The sequence below is a fragment of the Oryx dammah genome, unplaced genomic scaffold (assembly GCF_014754425.2).
Source record: "Oryx dammah isolate SB20612 unplaced genomic scaffold, SCBI_Odam_1.1 HiC_scaffold_2, whole genome shotgun sequence".
Classification (NCBI taxonomy): Eukaryota; Metazoa; Chordata; class Mammalia; order Artiodactyla; family Bovidae; genus Oryx; species Oryx dammah.
This window is the reverse complement of record NW_024070186.1, coordinates 171,278,021-171,298,785: the sequence shown is the minus strand read 5'-3', so window position 1 is coordinate 171,298,785 and position 20,765 is coordinate 171,278,021. Positions and strand designations below refer to the sequence as shown.

Here is a 20,765-nt window from a genome sequence, read left to right as displayed (position 1 = left end):
GCGCGGGGCGGGGCTTAACCCGCGCGCGGGATGCTGGGATGCGGGTCCGCTGGCCATCTCCTCTCTGCTGCTGTGCCCTTTCCCGGCCCTGAGGTGGGCCTGAGCCGCCTCCTTGGTGGCTTCTCCCCTGGGGATTCCTACACATCCTTCTCCATGCAGCTCAGTGGCCACCACAGCTGCTGGGATATCGTGCCTCTCAGGGTATGTTAAAACAGCTACACCGACGTCCCTGCTGGTCCAGTGGCTAAAACTAGGAGCTCCCAATGCAGGGGGCCCAGGTTCGATCCCTGGTCAGGGAAACTGGCTCCCTCAGGAAAACTAGACCCCACACTCCACAAGTAAGAGCCTGCATGCCGCAACTAAGACCTGGTGCAGCCAAATAAATTAAAAAAAATTTTTTTTTAATAAGGTAAAACAGCTATACCTTCAGCAGCACTTTGGGCACATATGGATTGTGGCATTTGCCCACATCTTGCAGTCAGTTCTTTGCCTGTCTGACCCTCACACCAGATCATAAGCCTTTCAAAAGCAAAGACTAGGTCGGTTTAGTAAACTGTGTTTCCAGTGCTTGGCACAGAGTAGGGGCTCTGGACTTGTTTGCTGAGTGAGTATGTGAATATGGGAAGAAGCACTCACTGTGGCTTCAGTCGGAATTGCCTTTCTGGAGAGACAGAGAGAGAGAAGAAAAGATTGAGATTGATTCAAATCGTTAAGCATTTCCTGAGTACCTACTGTGTGTCACACATTGTCCCTGCCACCCAGGATCAGGCACAGCCTTTGACCCTCAGGAGCTCAGGGGTTAAGAGGAGAAACTTTAAAAGCAGTTTTGTTGAGTAAGCAAAGAAATAATTCCACATGGCAAAATTATAAAGTTATTTCCCACCGAAGGAGAAGATAAAACAGGAAGATGGGATCAAGAGAAATTGAGGGGAATGGCTATGGGTGTGCAGTGGTCAAAAGTGGCTCCATCTGAGGCTATATTTGGACTGGGAGGTGAAAAGTGAAGGGCTTCCCCGGTGGCTCAGTAGTAGAGAATCTGCCTGCCATTGCAGGAGACCCAGGTTTGACTTCCGGGTCGGGAAGAGCCCCTGGAAAAGGAATTGGCAACCCACTCCAGTTTTCTTGCCTGGAGACTTCCATGGACAGAGGAGCCTGGTGGGCTACAGTCCGTGGAGTCACAAAGAGTCAGACACGTCTGAGTGACTACACAACAAATAAAAGGTGAGAAGGATCTGGTCACATCAAGAAATGGGGAAGAACTTTAGAGACAAAAGGAGGAGATAGTGCAAAGGCCCTGAGGCAGGAATGAGCATGATGTATTACGAAAGTGCCAAGAAGGTCAGTATGGCTGGGATGTAAGTGGGGGAGAGGAGTAACCAGAGGAGGTTGGAGAAAGAGCAGGAACCTCTCTGAGGACTATTATAAGGCCATTTAAAGTCAGTAACAAAGACTGTATAACATGGTCAATGCATATAAAGCTAGTCATTCAGTCGTTTCTGACTCTTTGTGACCCTGTGGACTGTAGCCCACAGGCTCCTCTGTCCATATGACTTCCCAGGCAAGAATACTGGAGTGAGTGGCCATTCCCTTCTATAGCGGATCTTCCCGACCCAAGGGTCGAACCTGGGTCTCCTGCATTGCAGGCAGATTCTTTACTACCTGAGCCACGAGGGAAGCCCAAGAAGGAAACACTGTTAATGAAAGAACTAAAAAACCATGCCATAGTATGGTGTCAATTGTGTAAGTCACTCTAAACTCCTATAAAAAAATAATGAAAAGACGATAGATCCAAATGTTAACCATCACGGGTTAAGGGGATTTTGTATTTGCCAAGCTTTCTTCAGTGGTTGTGTACTAATTTTGTAATCTAAGTAAAAAGAATTTGTGGTTTATTTAAGGGGAAAAAAAACAGTTTCATAACTGTTGAAAAATGAATAGATTCCGTGTGATAACTGAGCAATCAGATCTCTTGATTCAGAGATGGCATAAACGTAATATTGTGTTTTTTAAAAAGTTTTATTTATTTAATTTATACACCATAAGTCAATCCATTTTAAGAACACTACTCACTGGTTATTGGTGAATTTACAAGGTCACACAGCCATCACCGCAATCTAAGTGTATCTTCCTATCATCCACAAAGGAAATCTTGTGTCCTCTTGTAGTCATTCCCTTCCCCACTCCCAGTTCAACACTATCACTAGCCCTCCTTTCCGTCCCTATAGAAATCTACAGGGACATATGTGTGCCTCTTCTGCACATTTAGAATAAATGGAATGAATGATACAATATGTGGTCCTTTGTGACTGGCTTCTTTCACATAGCATAATATCTTCAAGGTTCATCCATGTTTTAGCCTGTATCAGTGTGCCATTCCTTTTTATGGCTGAGTAATATGGTACAAATAGACCACATTTTGTTTATCCATTTACCAACTGATGGACATTTGTATCATTTGTATATATTATTTATAATATAAAGTAGCATAATTTTTACTAAGAGGAAAAAGAAAAACTCTGCCTGTTGTATCATAGGGAAATGGTCCATTACCATTCTGAGTAATCCCTTTCTTCTAAAAGGTATTGAGGCGAAACGGTGATCATGATGAGGTTAAACGCTGCAAGGCAGGGAATCTTTATACTAATGGAGCTAGGGTCACCACTAGACTGGGTGGTACCTTTATAGAATTAGACAAAGGTACCCCCTGTTTTGGCTCAGATGGTAAAGGATCCACCTGCAATGCAGGAGACCCAGGCTTGATCGCTCGGTCAGCAAGATCCCTTGGAGAAGGGAATGACAACCCACTCCAGTGTTCTTGCCTGGAGAATTCCATGGACAGAGGAGCCTGGTGGGCTACAGTCCATGGGGTCGCAAAGAGTTGGACACGACTGAGCGACTAACACTTTTACTTTTACCCCTTTCTCAAGGCAGTTTTCTTCCATCTGTTGAAAGATGGTTGTAATAAATATACAGATCTATAATGACCAGTGTAAATGGTCCCCCCTTAGAGTTATGCAGTGTCTGACTTGCACCACTGTCCATGGAAGCTCTGGAGGGGACATACATTAGAAAGGCCCCCAGCTTAGCTCTAGGGAGGTATGGAGTCAGAGAAAATATTATAGAGGAGGTGACTGTCAGGGTGACATTTCAAGAATCAATTAGAATATATACCCAAAGAATTGAAAACGGGTGCTCAAACAAAACTTGTACTTGAATATCATAGCAGCGCTGTTCACAATAGCCAAAAGCTAGAAACAACCCAGATGCCCATCAATGGATGAGTAGAACCACAAAATGAGGTCTGCCCACCATGGAGGGCTATTCAGCCATAAGAAGGAATGAAGTTCAGATACATGTTACAATAGGGATGAGCCTCAGAAACAGCATGCTAAGTGAAAGGAGCCAGACACAAAAGACCACTTGTGTCTGTGTTAAATGTCCAGAATAGGTAAATCCATAGTAACAGAGAGCAGATCAGTGGGGCCAGGGGTTAATGGGAGCAGGGGATGGAGCTGCTGCTGCTGCTGCTGCTGCTAAGTCGCTTCAGTCGTGTCTGACTCTGTGTGACCCCATAGATGGCAGCCCACCAGGCTCCCCCGTCCCTGGGATTCTCCAGGCAAGAACACTGGAATGGGGCGCCATTGCCTTCTCCGAGGGGATGGAGAGTGACTCTTTAGTGGGTGTGGGGTTTTGTTGGGGGTTGATGAGAAGGTCTGGGAGCGAGACAGAGGTGTGAGTTGCACGGCTTTGTGAAGGTACTACCTCCCGCTGTGTTGTTCGCTTCTACATGGTTTAATTTATGTTTATGTGGTTTTCATCTCATTGGAGTAAAATAAAAAAGAGAGAATGGATAAGGCAGGTACAAAAGCAATACAGATGGTGCTCTGGGAAGAAGAAACAGCGTGTGCAAAGCTTGGGTTGGGGGACTCCTTTGCACATTCTTAGAACTCTGCTCTCTCGTGTCAGACATGAGTTCAGGCTCAGGGAAGGAGTCAGCTAGAAAGCCTGGGGAAGTTGGTCTCTTGGGCTCTGCACAGGTCAGCAAGCAATATGCATACCGAACCCTCCTGCCCCTAACTAACCACAACACAATTAGCTTCCCACGCTTGGAGCGGTGTGTTTCCGATGGGAATGTCTCAGGCCGGAGGTCCCCTGGCAGCGCCCAGCATGGAGCTGCCCCAGCAGCTGCCAAGCCTTCCCCTTGGAGCCACTTCCTCTCCTGGGGACCTGGGAGGAAAAGCCTCCAGACAGGCATGGACCCTGTCAATCTCTTGTCTTCTGGGCTCAGGTTTCCCAAGGCTGCTGGAAAGGCCACCTCTATCCCGAAAGCAGATGGGTGGAGACAGTCCAGTCTGTCCACCTCAAAATCACTCCTTTCTGGTCTTTTGCTTTGACTGATATTGCTGCAGTGACCAATTTAAGCATTTGTCCTTGGGCACACACATTCGGGTTTCTGATATGGCTGTTTCTTGAAATTTGTGGATCAGCCCAAGGTCAGAGGCAGAGTCAGGAGGCAGAGCATGTTGGCCTGATGGGGATCAGTGCAGCTGGACCAGAAATGGGATTTTGTGGTGACGGAAAGTTCTCAAAGGCTGAGCTGCCTCCTTCCTGTGATCTTTCTCCCTGCAAGGGCCTCCCATTGGCCCTCAGCTCAGAGGTCAAACTTGTCTGAGTGGAACCTCCCCGGGCCCCCTAAATCTAACCCCTACAGGCAACTGTGGCCCATGAGAGCTCTTTCATTGTAGCACTTGGCCTCTTTAGCCTCAGTGTGCAGGCTGAGTTGCCCTGTGACATGGGGGATCTTAGTTCCCCAACCAGGGATCAAACCCAAGTCACCTGCATTGGGAGGCGGGTTCTTAACCACTGGTTCTTACATGTATGTTGAACTTTCCCATCAAGAAGCTCATGTCTTTAGGTTTGGGGCTGGCTTTTTTCAGTGCTCACCAAACTGTACCTTCTCTATGTCAGGGGCTTAGGGATTGAGAACGTGACCTCAGTTTCCTGGAAACTGAGGGGAGTGGGGTCCAGATCTGGATGTTTCTGCTTATGAGGAATTCATAATTCTGTGGGGGCAGAGACACAAGGAGCAAAAGTGCCAGCCTGGGACAAGGCACTCAGGCAGCACAGGGGCTGTGGAAGTAGAGGCGTGTCTTGGTGATGGGCAGGAACCAGTGACAGCTCTAGGATTCTTATCAAGGGGGGCTTCAAGAGACTAGGGGCTCTTCCTGGGGCCTCTTCTCTCTATCAAGGCCGACTACTTTGATAGCTTAGGAGTGTTGTCAGAGATTTATAGCCAAGCTGCCTCCTGGATTCATCACTACGGGGAAGACTTCTTGAAAGAGGTATTATCTTTGAGACTGAGGGAAGTAGCCAGGAAAGAAGAAGAGAAAGACCTTCTAGGCAGCAGGAACGGCCTGAACAAAGGCACGGAGTGTGATTGGGGGGTTGATCTGGGTGGGGTTGCTGGAAATTGAGAGTGAAGGGCATAGAGATGCCGAAGCTGGGGAGGTGGGCCGGGCCAGTCATGGGAGGTCTTGGATGTCATGTTGAGGAGTCTGGGCCTCACGTAAGGGCCCTGGGGACATGCACGTGTTTAAAAACAACTTAAGATAAAACTTGCATACTCCAGATTCACCCACTGTAAGTGTAAAATGCAGTGAGTTTTAGCAAATTGACTTATGTAAGCATCACCACAATCCAGTTTCCAAGCCCCCAAATGATCTTTCATACCTGTTTGCAGTCACCCCACTCCAGCCCTCAGCAACCACTAATTTATCCACTTCCTATCTCTATGCATTTACCTCCTCTGCACATTTCATGTAAGTGGAATAAGACAATATGTATGTAGCCTTCTGTGTCAGACTTACTTAACATCATGTTTTTGAGAGTCATCCATGGTGTAATCTGTATCAGTACTTCATTGTTTTTATGACTGAATAATATTTCACTGGGTGGATAGACTACATCTTATTTATCCATCCACCAGCAGATGGACGGTTGGGTTGTTCCCACTTTTTAGTTGGTGTGATAACTCCACTGTGAGCATTCATGTGTTAGTCTTATAGGGACACATGTTTCTATTCTCTTGGGTAGATTTCTAGGAGTGGAATAGCTGGGTCATATGATAAATTTATGTTTGACATTTTAAGACACTTTCAAAGTGGGAGAGTGTTGAGGAGCAGAGCGATTGGGTAGCTCAGCGTGTCAGAGAGATCACTCTGAGAAGGGATCTGGAGGAAGATGTCCCTAGATCCAGGGAGATCTTTAATCAGGAGAGGCTGAGCGATGTGAAGGTGGGGTTGGAGCCAGGAATGAACTTAAGAAAAGCTGCATCAGCATTGCCCAGCAGAGGATGTGCTTTCTCGGTTATGGCTAACTGACCAACGGTTGAAGTGTGTCACCTTACCCATGACCCTCGTAGGGGGTCTTGGCTCCACCTCCTGAGGTCACTTTAAGAGTGAAAGGTGATCAGTAACATCTGCTTAATCACATGTAGTCTCACGATGCCCTCTGCGTCCACCAGGGTTCTCCGGTGGTAAGCGACAGAGACCTTATCTAGGAAAGGAATTTCTGGAGGAATGTTGGGGAGCTCACAGATGTGTGGGAAGAGTGAGGAGCCAGCCTCAGAAAATGTCAGAAACTTGGGGCTGCTTGGGCTCTGAGGGGCAGGAAGTGAGGCCCCCTCAGGGCTCTGCCCACCCACTGAGCTTCTCCGTCCTTGATCCAGGTTGGAGTTTTAGCTCAGAGAATCTGATTGACGCAGCCTGGGAAACACTGTTGCCTCTTGGCTGGGAGAGCTTGTGGGTCAGTCCCACCAAGACAGTGCATGACAATGGGAGTGGAGTGGCGCAGGAGACGTGACTCCTTTGTTGTTGTTGTTGTTGTTCTGTCGGCACGTGGGATCATAGTTCCCTGATCAGGGCTCAAACCTGCACCCCTTGCGTTGAAAGCTCAGAGTCTTTACCACCGGACCACCAGGGAAGTCCCCTGGACATGTCTCCTTAAGGAACATAGGATGCTCTTGCCAGAAGAAGAGGGAAAGCATACTGGATTTTCAAGCCAAAAATGTCCACTGCCAGATAAAGAAACTGAGGCTTGGAGAGGTTAAGAATATTCACCCAAGGCCACAGAGCTGGGAAGTGGCCAAGAGGAAACCCAGTCTGTCTGGATCCAAAGTCGGTGTTCTGTCTGTGACTTCATCTGTACAGAGTGGGTCTCCTGGGAACCCCCGTCCACTCTGAACGGGTGGGGCTGGGATGCTCACTGCCTTTGGAATGGGTCAGATTCCAACATCTTTCTGGGGCTGCCTCCAGGGCTTTGTTGCCCTCTTATCTTTGGTCTTGTCCCTTTTGCCCTGAGCAATGAGCTCAGCTGGCCTCTTGTCGCCCCCAGAGGGGCCAGGGTATATGAGCTTAAATGGGAGCCCTGGGTGGCAGCATGTCCAGACCCTCAACTCAAAGCTGATTCTAACTCGTGGCTCTTTTTTTCTTTTTGTTCTCAGATCGGGAGGACCAGTCCATTCTCTGCACGTAAGTGGAGCTGCTTTTTCTTCTGCTTTTCTGAGTTAAGATCCAACCTGTTAAAGAAAAAGGTCCATGAGAACAGGGCTCTTTGATTTGTTTGATATTCCATGTACCACCCTATCCCCAGCACAGCACAGATGGTCATGAAACATTTATTGTACAAACGCTCTGATGCTGAGGCCAGCACCCCTAAACTGCAGGTGATACCTGGTGCCATTTTGTTCTGCGCTGCCCCCATCTTTAAAACTAGCATTTAGTGAGCATTCACTGTGTGCCAGGCCCTGAACTAAATAATTTGCAGACAGAACTGCATGTAATTCTGTAATAGCTCTATGAAAATAGAAGGCATATCCATTAGTGAGGAAGTCTTGGCTTGTGTTAAACTGTTACCCTTAAATTTCACAAGTAGCCACATTGTGCCATATTTGGTGGTCGGTATCATAATTTCTTTGAAGACCTGGATACATAGTCAGAAGATATTCAGTTTAGAATCACTCAGAGGATTTTCAGTATTCAGGAAAATCTCTCCCGGGGTGGGCAGAATACAGGTGTTCCTCAGAGATAGCATGGACTTAGTCCAGACTGTTGCAGTAAAGCAAATATCAGAGTAAGGCAAGTCATGCAAATGTTTTGGTTTCTCAGTACATATCAAAGTTATGTTGACACTATACTATAGTCTACTAAGTGCGCAACAGTGTTATATCTAAGAACAACAATGTATATACCTTGATTTAAAAATACCCATCGCTTGGAATATTACTCATCTATAAAAAGGAAAGCATTTGAGTCAGTTCTAATGAGGTGGATGAACCTAGAGCCCATTATACAGAGTAGTGTAAGTAACAGAAAGAAAGTAAGAAAGGGAAAGTCAAATATCATACATTAATGCATATATATGGAATCTAGAAAGATAGTACTGATGATCCGACTTGCAGGTCAGCAAAGGAGACACTGACATTTTGGACACAGTGAGGGAAGGAGAGGATGGAACGATACGAGGGAATAGCATTGAAACATATACATTACTGTATGTAAAATAGGTAGCCAGCACTGAAACATATACATCACCATATGTAGAACAGATAGCCAGCATTGAAACATATACATCACCATATGTAAAATAGATAGCACTGAAACATGTACATCACCATATGTAAAATAGACAGCCAGCATTGAAACATATACATTACCATCTGTAAAATAGGTAGCCAGTGGGGGTTTGCTGTATGCTGCAGGCAGCACAAAGCCAGTGCTCTGTGACAACCTAGAGAGGTGGGATGGGCAGGGAGGTTAGAAAGGGTTCAAGAGAGAAGGGACATGTGTCCTCATGCTGATTCATGTTGATGTATGGCAAAAACCATCACAATATTGTAAAGTAACTGTCCCCTAATTAAAAAAAAAAAAATACCCAGTGCTAAAAAAATCTTAGCTATCATCTGAGCCTTCAGGGAGTTGTAATCTTTTTGCAATAGATGAGAAGAAAGACCACTGATCACAGATCACTATGACAAATAGAAAAGGAAGCAGTTTGAAATATTATAGGAATTACCAAAAGGTGGCACAAAGGTATGGAGTGAACAAATACTGTTGGAGAAATGCTTGATGCAAGGTTGCCACAAATCTTTAATTTGTGAAAAACATGATATCTGTGAACTGCAGTAAAGCAATGTGTACCTGTAGTGGCCCCGCAAAGATTGCCACCTCCTAACCACCAGAGCTGTGAGCGTGTCAGGTGACGAGGCAGAGGGGAGTGGAGGTTGCCATGGCATTAAGGTTGCTAACCAGGTGGCCTTCCAATAGTGGGGAGTCTACACCATCCAGGCAAGTCCAGTGTAATCGCAGGGTCCTTACAAGTGGAAGAGGGAGAAATCTGGGGAGTCAGAGGGAGATGCAATGTGAGAAGAACTTCACCCACCGTTGGTGGCGCTGAAGACGGAGGAAGCCAAAGATAAAAACAGCTTCTAGACGCTGCAAAAGGCAAGGAAACAGACTCTCCCCTGGTGTTCCTGGAAAGAAACACAACCCTGCTGACATCTTCGTATTAGCTTAGTACAATCCATGTCAGACTTCTGCCGTCCAGAACTGCAGGATAATCAGTTTGTGTTGTTTTAAGCCACTGTTTGTGTAGTTTGTTAAAGCAGCAATGGGAAACAAATACACCCTCCTTCCTTTGTCCCCCTACACTCACTCCTGTCCTCACTCACTATTCAACAGATTGAATGAGCCAGTTCCACTGGTGATACTTGGCATATAGGAAAAAAAAATCCAAAGTAAACATGACCCCTCTCTCAAGAGGGAAAACAACCACTAGAACAATAATTACTTTCTTCCCTTTGGTACTGCTTGAATTTGCTGTTTGATTCTGTGAAGGAACTACCTTTTCAGAAACTTTAAAAAAAAATTATTGTTGTTCACTCACTAAGTTGTGTCCACCTCTTTGCAGCCCCATGGACTTTAGCACACCAGGCTTCCCTGTCCTTCACTATCTCCCAGAGTTTGTTCAAACTCATGTTCATTGAGTTGGTGATGCTATCCAGCCATCTCAACCTCTTTCACCCTCTTCTCCTTTTGTCTTCCACCTTTCCCAGCAAATCACTCAAGTAAATGTGTAATTACAAACTGAAAATGACAAAGAATGAGACGTGTTTGGAACTAGGAGAATGTGTAAATCAGAGAGATTCTAACTGGGAGAATGGAAAGAGCTTCTTGGAAGAAGTGCTATTTCAGCGAGACAATGAAGAAAAGAGGGGAAGAGTTTACACCATATGCAAAGGCACTGGGGTCAGATAAAGTGTGTTTTATTTGAAAAACGGAGACATCAATTTGGCCAGAGTATGTCTCCCAGCAGAAGCCCTCTGTCTGAGAAGAGCCTGTATGGGACATCTAGGACTGTGGTTGCAAACCCAAGGGCCAATCAAAGCCAACCAAATACTGTTAATGTGTGAGAAGGCCTGGGTGTAAGACAGTAGGGGATGGTGGGGAGTGTGGTGACCTGGAGAAAATGACCCATCTGAGGGGTGGGGGCGAGTTGCTATCCCTCTTCTGTCCATTGTTTCCAGGGGAGAACGCAGGTCCAGTGTTGCCAGACTCTTCTACATTGCAACAGAAGCTGCAAATTTAGGTTTTTATGTGAAATATTCAGTGTTTAAATATTTGCACCTAATTTACATGAACATACATACACAGAGCATCAGCCAAATAAAATCCATTGGTGGGCTGGCTTTGCCAGTGGGGCTACCTGTTTCCAACCTCTATCCCAGAACTGTGGGCCTGGAAAGTTTCTCATAGATGACTGAGCCCTCAGTTCCTGCCATACACACACACTGGTTAGTTACAAGAATTGCAAGAAATTTTCATAGAGCATCAAAATCTGGAATAATTCATATTATTTAATATGAAAGCAGATTCAAGTTGACCTCAGTAATAATAATTATTGTTGGTCAGTCGCCCAGTTATGTCTGACTCCTTGCGACCCTGTGGACTGCAGCACACCAGGCTTCCCTATCCATCACCAACTCCCAAAGCTTGCTCAAACTCATGTCAGTGTTGCCATCCAACCATCTCATCTTCTGTTGTCCCCTTCTCCTCCTGCCTTCAATCTTTCCCAGCATCAAGGTCTTATCCAGTGAGTTGGCTCTTCCCATCAGGTGGTCAAAGTATTGGATCTTCAGCTTCAGCATCAATCATTCCAATGAATATTCAGGGTTGATTTCCTTTAGGATTGACTGGTTGGATCACCCTGCTGTCCGAGGGACTCTCCAGAGTCTTCTCCAACAGCACAGTTCAAAGCATAAATTCTTTGGCGCTCAGCCTTCTTTATGGTCCAACTCTCATACCCATACATGACTACTGGAAAAACCACAGCTTTGACTAGACCAACCTTTGTTGCAAAGTGATGTCTCTGCTTTTTAATATACTGTCTAGGTTTGTCATAGCTTTTCTTCCAAGGAGCAAGCATCTTTTAATTTCATGGCTGCAGTCACCATCTGCAGTGATCTTAGAGCCCAAGAAAATAAAGTCTGTCACTGTTTACATTTTCCCCCCATCTATTTGCCATGAAGTAATGGAACTGGATGCCATAACCTTAAGTTTTCTGAATGCTGAGCTCTAAGCCAGCTTTTATACTCTCCTTTTTCACCTTCCTCAAGAGGCTCTTTAGTTCCTCTTTGCTTTCTGCCACTGGGGTGGTGTCATCTGCATATCTGAGGTTATTGATATTTCTCCCAGCAGTCTTGATTCCAGTTTGTGCTTCTTCCAGCCCAGCATTTCTCATGATGTACTCTGCATATTAGTTAAGTAAGCAAGGTGACAATATACAGCTTTGACTTACTCTTTTCCCAATTTTGAACCAGTCCATTGTTCCATGTCCAGTTCTAACTGTTGCTTCTTGACCTGCATACAGGTTTCTCAGGAGGCACATAAGGAGGTCTGGTATTCCCATCTCTTTGAGAATTTTCTGCAGTTTGTTGTGATCCACACAGTCAAAGGTTTTAGCATAGTCAATGAAGCAGAAGTAGATGTTTTTCTGGAATTCCCTTGCTTTTTTATGATCCAGCAGATGTTGGCAGTTTGATCTCTGGTTCCTCTGTCTTTTCTAAATCCAGCTTGTACATCTGAAAATTTTTGGTTCACATACCGTTGAAGCCTAGCTTGAAGGATTTTGAGCATTACATTGCTAGCATGTGAAATGAGCACAATTGTGCAGTAGTTTGAGCATTCTTTGGCATTGCCCTTCTTTGGGATTGGAATGAAAACTGACCTTTTCCAGTCCTGTGGCCACTGCTGACTTTTCCAAATGGCTGCCATGTTGAGTGCGGCACTTTAACAGTATCATCTTTTAGGATTTGAAATAGCTCAGCTGGAATTTCATCACCTCCACTAGCTTTGTTCATAGTAATGCTTCCTAAAGCCCACTTGACTTCACATTCCAGGATGTCTGGCTCTAGGTGAATGATCACACCATTGTGGTTATCCAAATCATTAAGACCTTTTTTTATATAGTTCTTCTGTGTATTCTTGCCACCTCTTCTTAATATGTTCTGCTTCTGTTAAGTCCATACCATTTCTGTCCTTTATTGTGCCCATATTTGCTTGAAATATTCCCTTGGTCTCTAATTTTTTTTGAAGAGATATTTAGTCTTTCCCATTCTATTGTTTTCCTCTATTTCTTTGCATTGTTCACTTAACAAAGGCTTTCTTATCTCTCCTTGCTGTTCTTTGGAGCTCTGCATTCAGTTGTGTACATTTTTCCCTTTGTCTTTCACCTTTCACTTCTCTTACTTTCTCAGTTATTTGTAAGGCCTCTTCAGATAACCATTTTGCCTTCTTGCATTTCTTTTTCTTGGGGATGGCTTTGGTCATCTCCTCCTATACAATGATATGAACCTCCATCCAGTTCTTTAGGCACTGGACCAGATCTAACCCTTGAATCTGTTTGTTACCTCCATTGTATAATTGTAAAGTGAAAGTGTTACTTGCTCAGTCGTGTCTGACTCTTTGCAACCCATTGGAACTGTAGCCCACCAGGCTTCTCTGCCCATGGGATTTTCCAGGCAAGAATACTACAGTGGGTTGCCATTTCCTTCTCCAGGGGATCTTCTTGATCCACAGATTGAACCTGGGTCTCCCACATTGCAGATAAATTCTTTACCATCTGAGCCACCAGAGAAGCTGGTATAGTTATAAGGGATTTGATTTAGGTCATACCTGAATGATCTAGTGTTTTTTCCTTACTTTCTTCAATGTAAGCCTGAATTTTGCAACAAGGAGCTCGTGATCTGAGCTACAATCAGCTCCAGGGCTTGTTTTTGCTGACTGTATAGAGCTTCTCCATCTTTGGCTGCAAAGAATGTAACCAATCTAATTTCACTATTGATCATTTGGTGATGTCCATGTGTAGAGTCATCTCTTGTGTTATCGGAAGAGGATGTTTGCTATGACCAGTGTGTTCTCTTGGCAAAACCCTGATGGCCTTTGCCTTGCTTCATTTTGTACTCCAAGGCCAAATTTGCCTGTTACTCCAGGTATCTCTTGACTTCCTACTTTTGCATTCCAGTCCCCTGTAATGAAAAGGACATCTTTTTTTTTTTTTTTTTTGGTGTTAGTTCTAGAAGATCTTGTAGGACTTCATGAAACTGTTCAACTTAAGCTTCTTTGGCATTACTGGTTGGGGCATAGACTTGGATTACTGTGATATTGAATTATTTGCCTTGGAAACAAACCAAGATCATTCATTGTTCTTGATATTGGATCCAAGTACTGAATTTCAGACTCTTTTGTTGACTATGAAGTCTACTCCATTTCTTCTAAGGAATTCTTGCCCATAGTAGTAGATATAATGGTCATCTGAATCAAATTTGCCCATTCCCATCCATTTTAGTTCACTGATTCGTAAAATGTCAATGTTCAGTCTTGTCATCTCCTGCCTGACCACATCCAATCTACTGAACCTTCCAGGTTCCTTATGGCATCGGACTTTACTTTCAACTAGGCACATCCACAACTGAACCGTGTTTCTGCTTTGGCCCAGCCTCTTAATTCTTTCTGGAGCTATTTCTCCATTCTTCCTCAGTAACATATTGGCCACCTACCAACCTGGGGGGCTCATCTTCCAGTGTCATATCTTTTTGCCTTTTCATACTGTCCGTGGGAGTAGTTAAATGACTTGCCCATAATCACATAGGGCAGAGCAGGGATTTGAACTCAGGAAGTCTGGCCCTGGAGCCCATTGTGTTGCTCTGCTGATTGATGCTGCGGGGGAAAGAGACACAGCCTGGGGAGCTTGGGGCAGTACTTGAAATAAAGGCAGTGACTCCCTGAGCTTTGCAGGATGTGAGGAGTCGGACAGCACAAACCCCAGAGGACTTTGCTGGTTACAAGGGTGGGAGTCACATGAGGCCTAGGGGCTGACGGGTTCAGAGACAATTTAGCGTCGCTACCAAGGGCAGACCACAGCTGAAATGACTCAGAAATGGTGTTTCACCGTGGCACCTAGGACCAGCTACCTGGTTTGTTAAATTTTGCAAAATGAGAAAGCTAAGGCCCTTGTTCAAAAGTTATTAAGCAATTCAAGATCACAACATCAGAGCATTAAATCAAGCACAGGACCCTCCTTAGGGTAGTCCCCATGGAACTGGACAGGTCACACACTCATGAATCCCACCCAGCTGGGGGCTGAGGGATTAAGCAGCCATTGGGTAGCCTCCTTCCAACTGCTGAGCCTGGACTGATTAAAAGGACTTGGCAGTAAGGTAATTACAAGGCCAGGAGGCCATATATGGTCCTGAGGCCGAGTCTTCCTCAAGGATGAGGGAGCTGGACACAAAGTCCCCTAAGAAACAGGACTGAGAGACTTCCCTAGTGGTCCAGTGGTTGAGAATCTGACTGCCAAGGCAGGGGACACAGGTTCAATCCCTGGTCCGGGAAGATCCCACATGCCTCAGGGCAATTAAGCCCATGCACCACAGCAACTGAAGCTTGCCTGCAGCAATGAAGACCCAGTGCAGCCTAAAATTAAAAAGTAGGACTTAAGTTTAGGGTGCACTGACCGAGAAGGCATCTTTATTCTTAGAGTCTGGGGTCAGAAAAGCAAAGATATTGATGTTTCTGAAGCAGCCCTGAGCACATCAATCTTCAGACACCCATGAGCCTGGAGCTTGGGTTGTTTACTTTGGCAGAACCTCCCAGGACAATTTATTTTTATCAATAAACCTTGGAGACTGTTGAGCCAAGCAGCCACGTGGGGAGAAGCAGGTTCCCAGAGTCTGTGTCTCACTTCCTCGCCCTTGCGAGGTGAAAGACCAGGAAATCATGGAGGGAAAGGGAGGGGCTGTAGGGATCCAGGGTCAATGTGTGCACAGCTGTCCTGACTCTTGTCTTAGATATGAATGGACTCAGGACCAGCTACATAGGTGGTTTCCCACACTCAGATTTTCTCTCCTTCTTCTTGCTCTGATCAGAACCTAGCCTCCTCAGTTTGGGGTGATGTCTATCAAGGGTTCTGACATTATCCTAATAGTAATTCATGCTGCTGCTAAGTCGCTTCAGTCGTGTCCGACTCTGTGCAACCCCACAGAGGGCAGCCCACCAGGCTCCCCTGTCCCTGGGATTCTCCAGGCAAGAGCACTGGAGTGGGTTGCCATTTCCTTCTCCAATGTATGAAAGTGAAAAGTGAAAGTGAAGTCACTCAGTTTTCCTGCACCCCATCCCCTTTTCTCACTTTTAAAAATAAAAGGGTAAGGGGCAGAACATGGGGTCTGGCATCAACTTGGCCCATGTACAAATCTTCCTGATCTGTGTGATAATAGAAATTGTGACCTGGAACACTTCAACTTCTCTGAGCCTCATTTCTCCCAGGTGGGTGACAGGAATAATCAATGACTCCTTCATTAGGTTGTTGGATTAAATAAAAAGATTTCTGAGCCCAGTAGCCTAGAGTAGGTCTTCAACAAATATCAATTCCTATTCCCTATTCCTTTCCTCTGACCTTAGAAAGCATGTTCTTAGAGGGTTGGGTCTGTGTCATGGACAGACTTGTGAAATGTCATAGAAAGAATCCTGACTACATTGGAACCAGAGACCTGATTTCAATGCTGAGTGTGCTCTTGCCTTGCTGTGTGACCTTGGGCAAGTTGCTTACTCACCCTGGTCCCAAGTTCCTGTCCTGTAATAACATGAAAGTGATATGTCCTCCCTTCAGGATTGGGGGAGTGGACAATTAACACAGGGCCTCCACTGCCCCCCAAAATCAATTCTCTCTTTAAAATTAAAAAAAAAAAATTTGGACTCAGTTTTCCTCCTCAAGAAAATGAGGATAATGCCTCCGTAGCTCCCATCTTAAAAAGTGCCTCTGAGGCCACATGAAATAATGTGACCACTGGGAATAAAGACCATCAGGAATTGGATAGAGGACAGTGTTGCTACTGTCATGAGACGTGGTGCAATGTTCCTGGAGACCTGACTCTTGATTCCTGGATGGTGGCCCATGGCATTGGGTCTGACGATTTGGGGCATATGTATCTTTTCCTCCCTCCCTCCCTGCCTTCCTCCCTTCTCTCTCTCCCTTCCCTTCCCCCACCTTCTTACTTCCCTCCCTTTGTCCCTCCCTTGCTCTTTCTCTTTCCTTCTTTTTTTCCTTCCTTTCTCCTCCCCCCGCCACCCTCCCTTCTTTCCTTCCTTCCTTCTGTTTTGCCGTGAACAGTTATTAATGGGCCCTTGGCAGAGCAAGTTAATTTCTTTTATTTCCTAATTAGGTAAAAAAAGACAAGCACCACACTGGCACTGGTGGCACTTGGAGAACCTTGACCCGCCCTCAGGGTAGATGAACTCAGACTTTTAAAAAAATTTGCGCGTTTCAGAATATTCAGTGAGCTCAGCAAATGTGAGTCTGGGCAAAGGAAGGAAAAATAAAAAACAAACAAAAAAAAGAAAATCAGAGGAGAGGACAAGAAAGGAGGAAAGATTTAGTTGAGGTCATCTTTCCCTTTTACTAAGAAGAGTGGGAGTCAGAGGCAGTCTAGGATCCTTTGATGAAACAATTCCATCACCGTGACCTCAGGTAGCCAGGAGAGGTGTAGCTGGTTCAAGAAGCCATTTTCATTAAAAAAAAATAAAAATAAAACCACTGTTCATGTTCTAAGAGTATTTTGATAAGACAAACAACACCCCGCTGATCTTAACTTATCAGCCATTTACATTTCAGCATGACTTACACCAACTAGGTTTATCCTTTGATATTTAGCTGAAATCATTAGCTAGCCACCTGACCTTTCAAGTGAGTTCTCTAGAGGATGAAGGGGCTTATGTGGGTCCAGTGGCTGATGGAATAACCACTTTTCTGTCCCTCTTTGTCTTCTTTCTCCTTCCCTTCCTGCTCCTTCTTTTTCTCCTTGTTCTTTTCCTCTTCCTTCTTCTTTTTTGTAAGAGGCATTTCTAAAACTTCTACCTTATGTCTTGGTACTCTGAGAAGTACTTACATCCATCCTGTAAGGCAGTCTCTGGCTTGATCTTCTAGGCTCTAACAAGAGTAATGATGTCTTTAAAGTAGATAATTTTTAATAAAGCTATTCTGTAGATACTATAATAATAGATACATATCATCATACAGCTGTCAAACCCGTAGAATGTGCAACAGCGAGAGTGAACCCTGATGTAAACTGTGGGCTTTGGGTGATGACCCGCCAATATGGGTCCATCGATTGTAACAAGTGTACCACTCTGGTGGGGGATGTTGATGGTGGGGGAGGTTGTCAAGGGGCAGGGAGATCTAAGAACTCTGTGTACCTCTTGCTCAATTTTGCTGTGAACCTAAAACTTCTCTAAAAGACAAAGTGTTTTTTTTTTTTTTTTAAGTAGACAGTTCCAAATAAACCTGTTTAGACCTTGGTAGGAAACTCAGGTTTTCTTTTATTCTTTTCTTCTACATCCTTTCCTGCCTCCTGTTGGGAGGAGTAGTTTGAGATAAGGAGCAGGGTTTGAAGCCCAGTCCAGCTCCCTGCCAGTGGTGGACAGGTCTCCTCCCCTCTGGGAGCCTCAGTTTCCCCATCTGCAAACGACACGGAGCTGCAGAAAGATGCCCACAGAGCACCTGATAAGATAAACAACAGCCAGCTGGTTATCCCGTCAGCCGCTAGTGTGTTACTGTTCCAGTGGGTCACTGCTCTCGTGTCTTTTAGAGGCGAATCTGGAGCCGGGAAAACAGAAAACACCAAGAAAGTCATCCAGTACCTGGCCATGGTGGCCTCCTCCCACAAGGGCAAGAAGGATACAAGCATCACGGTGAGTGGCAGCTCCTGTCCTCTGGCCGCAACTTGGCAGATGGGCCTTGGGCTTGAGGGCTGACCAGGTAGAGAGAGCACCATTGGGAAGGCCAGGACTCCGCGTTATAAGGAGTCAGGACTGTGTTTCCCTGTCCTTCCCTGACAGCTCACTGGAGAGATTTTTCTTCATCCTGGATGGTCCTGTTGGATCTAGGCAATTCCTCACTTTGGCCAGGATCATCTCCTGTTTTGTGAACTGGGAGGAGGAGTTTTGACGGACATCAAAGCTTCTCGCTTGCGGCATCACTGTCATTTTGGACTGGATAATTCTCTGTGGTGGGGCTGTCTTATGCCCTGGAGGATTTTTAGCAGCACCTCTGGTCACTCCTCACTGGAGGCTGGTAGCAGCCCCTCCCCTCGGTTATGACGACCAAGAATGTCAGGAGCCCTCTGGCGGGTGCGTTCACCACTGACTGAGAGCCACTGCCTGAACTGAATCACTGTAAATTCCCTAGTGTTGAGGCATACCTGTCATTCCTCCATGTGTGCCTCCAGTGGGAACTCCAGGGGAATGTGGGTGTCACTCAGCATATGAGCTTTGGTCCAGTGCCCTTGACTGAGCATCTCCTGTGTGCTAGGCACTGCTAGTATGGGGCCCATCAATGAGTCTGAGTTATTCTAAACACTGAGCTTCTGGACTCATGAGAAAGAGAGAGTGTAAATCATCAAATAAGGACACAGTCGATTAAGGAAAAGAAGAGCAGGTTTCTAGAATCATCCCTCCCTGGGTCCATCCCTCTTTTCCTCCTCGGCCTTAGCCTTGCCTCATCTATCCCAGTGGAGGCGACAAGCAATGGGGCTGCTGGAAGGACCTGCCAGCGCCTCCCTCCGAAGGTTTGGGGCTGGGGGGGGAGGGGGTGATGGGCAAAGGAGGCCTGAAGCAGGCTTGGGGTGTCACCAGTTCCTGCCGCTCTAGATCTAGCTTCTGGGGCTCAGAGGTGACACTGGAGAAGCCACAGAGACCAGCCCATGTGGAGGCCCTTGGGGATCTGGGGTGAGCCCTGGTTGTAGCTTGGGGAACTTTCCTCCCTCCAACAGGTGCAGGAAGCCTGGGATCCAGCATCTACACTGCCTCTGGCGTGGTGTAAGGAGCAAAGAGCCCCAGAGTTTATGTAGCAGCCAAACACTGCCTCCCACTGCCTTTCCTTTTCCTAGAATAGTAAAAGGAAGAAATAATACTAATGACAGATCTTTATCAAGTGCCTACTATGTGCCAAACACTTTTTTTCTCTGCGTGTGAGAAGGTATCTCAGACAGCGTCTCGTCGGATACAGTTTAAAGAGCGCGCTTTGGTCCCAGCAATTTTAGAAAACCTTTGAAAATATCTGAATCTCTTAAGAAATCAGAAAAGAAAGCAAGTAAAGCAGAAAGGAAACTGAATCCAAGAAAAGCTGCTGCTTTTCTCAGTTGGAGGATCTTGGAAAATCCGGGCTGTCTTGGGCAGGGTGGGGATTGAAGTCGTATATTCTCCAGACCCTGATGTACATGTGATGGAAATAACACTGACGTTTGTTTTATACTGTATTGTTCAACCACAGCAAGGCCCATCTTTTGCCTACGTGAGTAACTGAGAGTGTTTTCCTGGTGTGGACGGGAGGCACGGAGTGTATTCAGATGTGCATGCCCCTGTTGCACCCACTGAGCCTGGTAGCCGATGGTAGACTGGGTTAGATCCCCGAACCTACAAACGCACTGAAATACCGTCCTGCGGGTGTCCAATGCCACCCGGCGGGGTGGGGCGTGTGGGCGCATCGCCACCCGCAGGACTCCCACCGGAATCCCCAGGGTTGTCCTCTAGCCTGGAATGGATTTTCCCCAGTTCAGAACGAACGTCACCTTACCCTTCCCACCAAGGTGTCCACCACCGGGGTACCCCTGATTGGAAGGCCCTGGAGATGTCTGTCGCGTCTGGTTGAGCTTTTGAGGACCTTCTGGCCCTAAAGCTTTCCTGGCTTGATTGACAGTCAATTAATGGCACTGCTGTGGCATGCCTTTGTCTCCTCTCCCTGCCATCATCCCTAAATTCCTCCCCCGAGGCCTGTTCCCTGTGCACTGGTGTGTCTTCCTCTGCATGTGTGTGCAGTACGTGTCTGTCTTTGCATGCTGGTTGCTTGACCCAAGGCTCCAGAAACGGAAGTCTTGGGGTTCATGATGCACTAGCTTCGGTGGCATGGTAAGGCCCCAGCTATGCAACACCCAACCAGGCCCTGCTCAAACCTCTGCATATACAAACTCATCTCTTAACACAGAGCTTGAGGGGCTGGTGTACGGGTCCCAGCCTGGAAGAGACCCTCAGATCAAGAGGTCCTAGCGTGTCCTAGGGTCACACTCAGTCCATCTTAGTCAGACGTGGGCAGCAGCATCATGAGTGCATCAGAAGGAGAATCAGGCTTCTTCTTTGGGATTTGCTCCTGTGTGACTTTGG

General features: G+C 46.1%; 1 protein-coding gene across 4 annotated transcripts in view; it reads left to right on the top strand.

Moving 5' to 3' along the window:
- The window catches only part of MYH11 (myosin heavy chain 11), a 129,995-nt gene that overhangs the window by 41,391 nt on the left and 67,839 nt on the right, over positions 1-20,765 (top strand). For 2 of the 4 annotated variants that reach the window (XM_040256858.1, XM_040256870.1), the window contains exons 4-6: positions 7,502-7,529; positions 18,197-18,299; positions 19,879-19,899. In XM_040256858.1, coding sequence (XP_040112792.1) covers positions 7,502-7,529; positions 18,197-18,299; positions 19,879-19,899 — 152 coding nt within the window. The remainder of the gene's footprint in view (positions 1-7,501; positions 7,530-18,196; positions 18,300-19,878; positions 19,900-20,765) is intronic. The other 2 variants (XM_040256863.1, XM_040256879.1) reach the window with 1 other exon arrangement.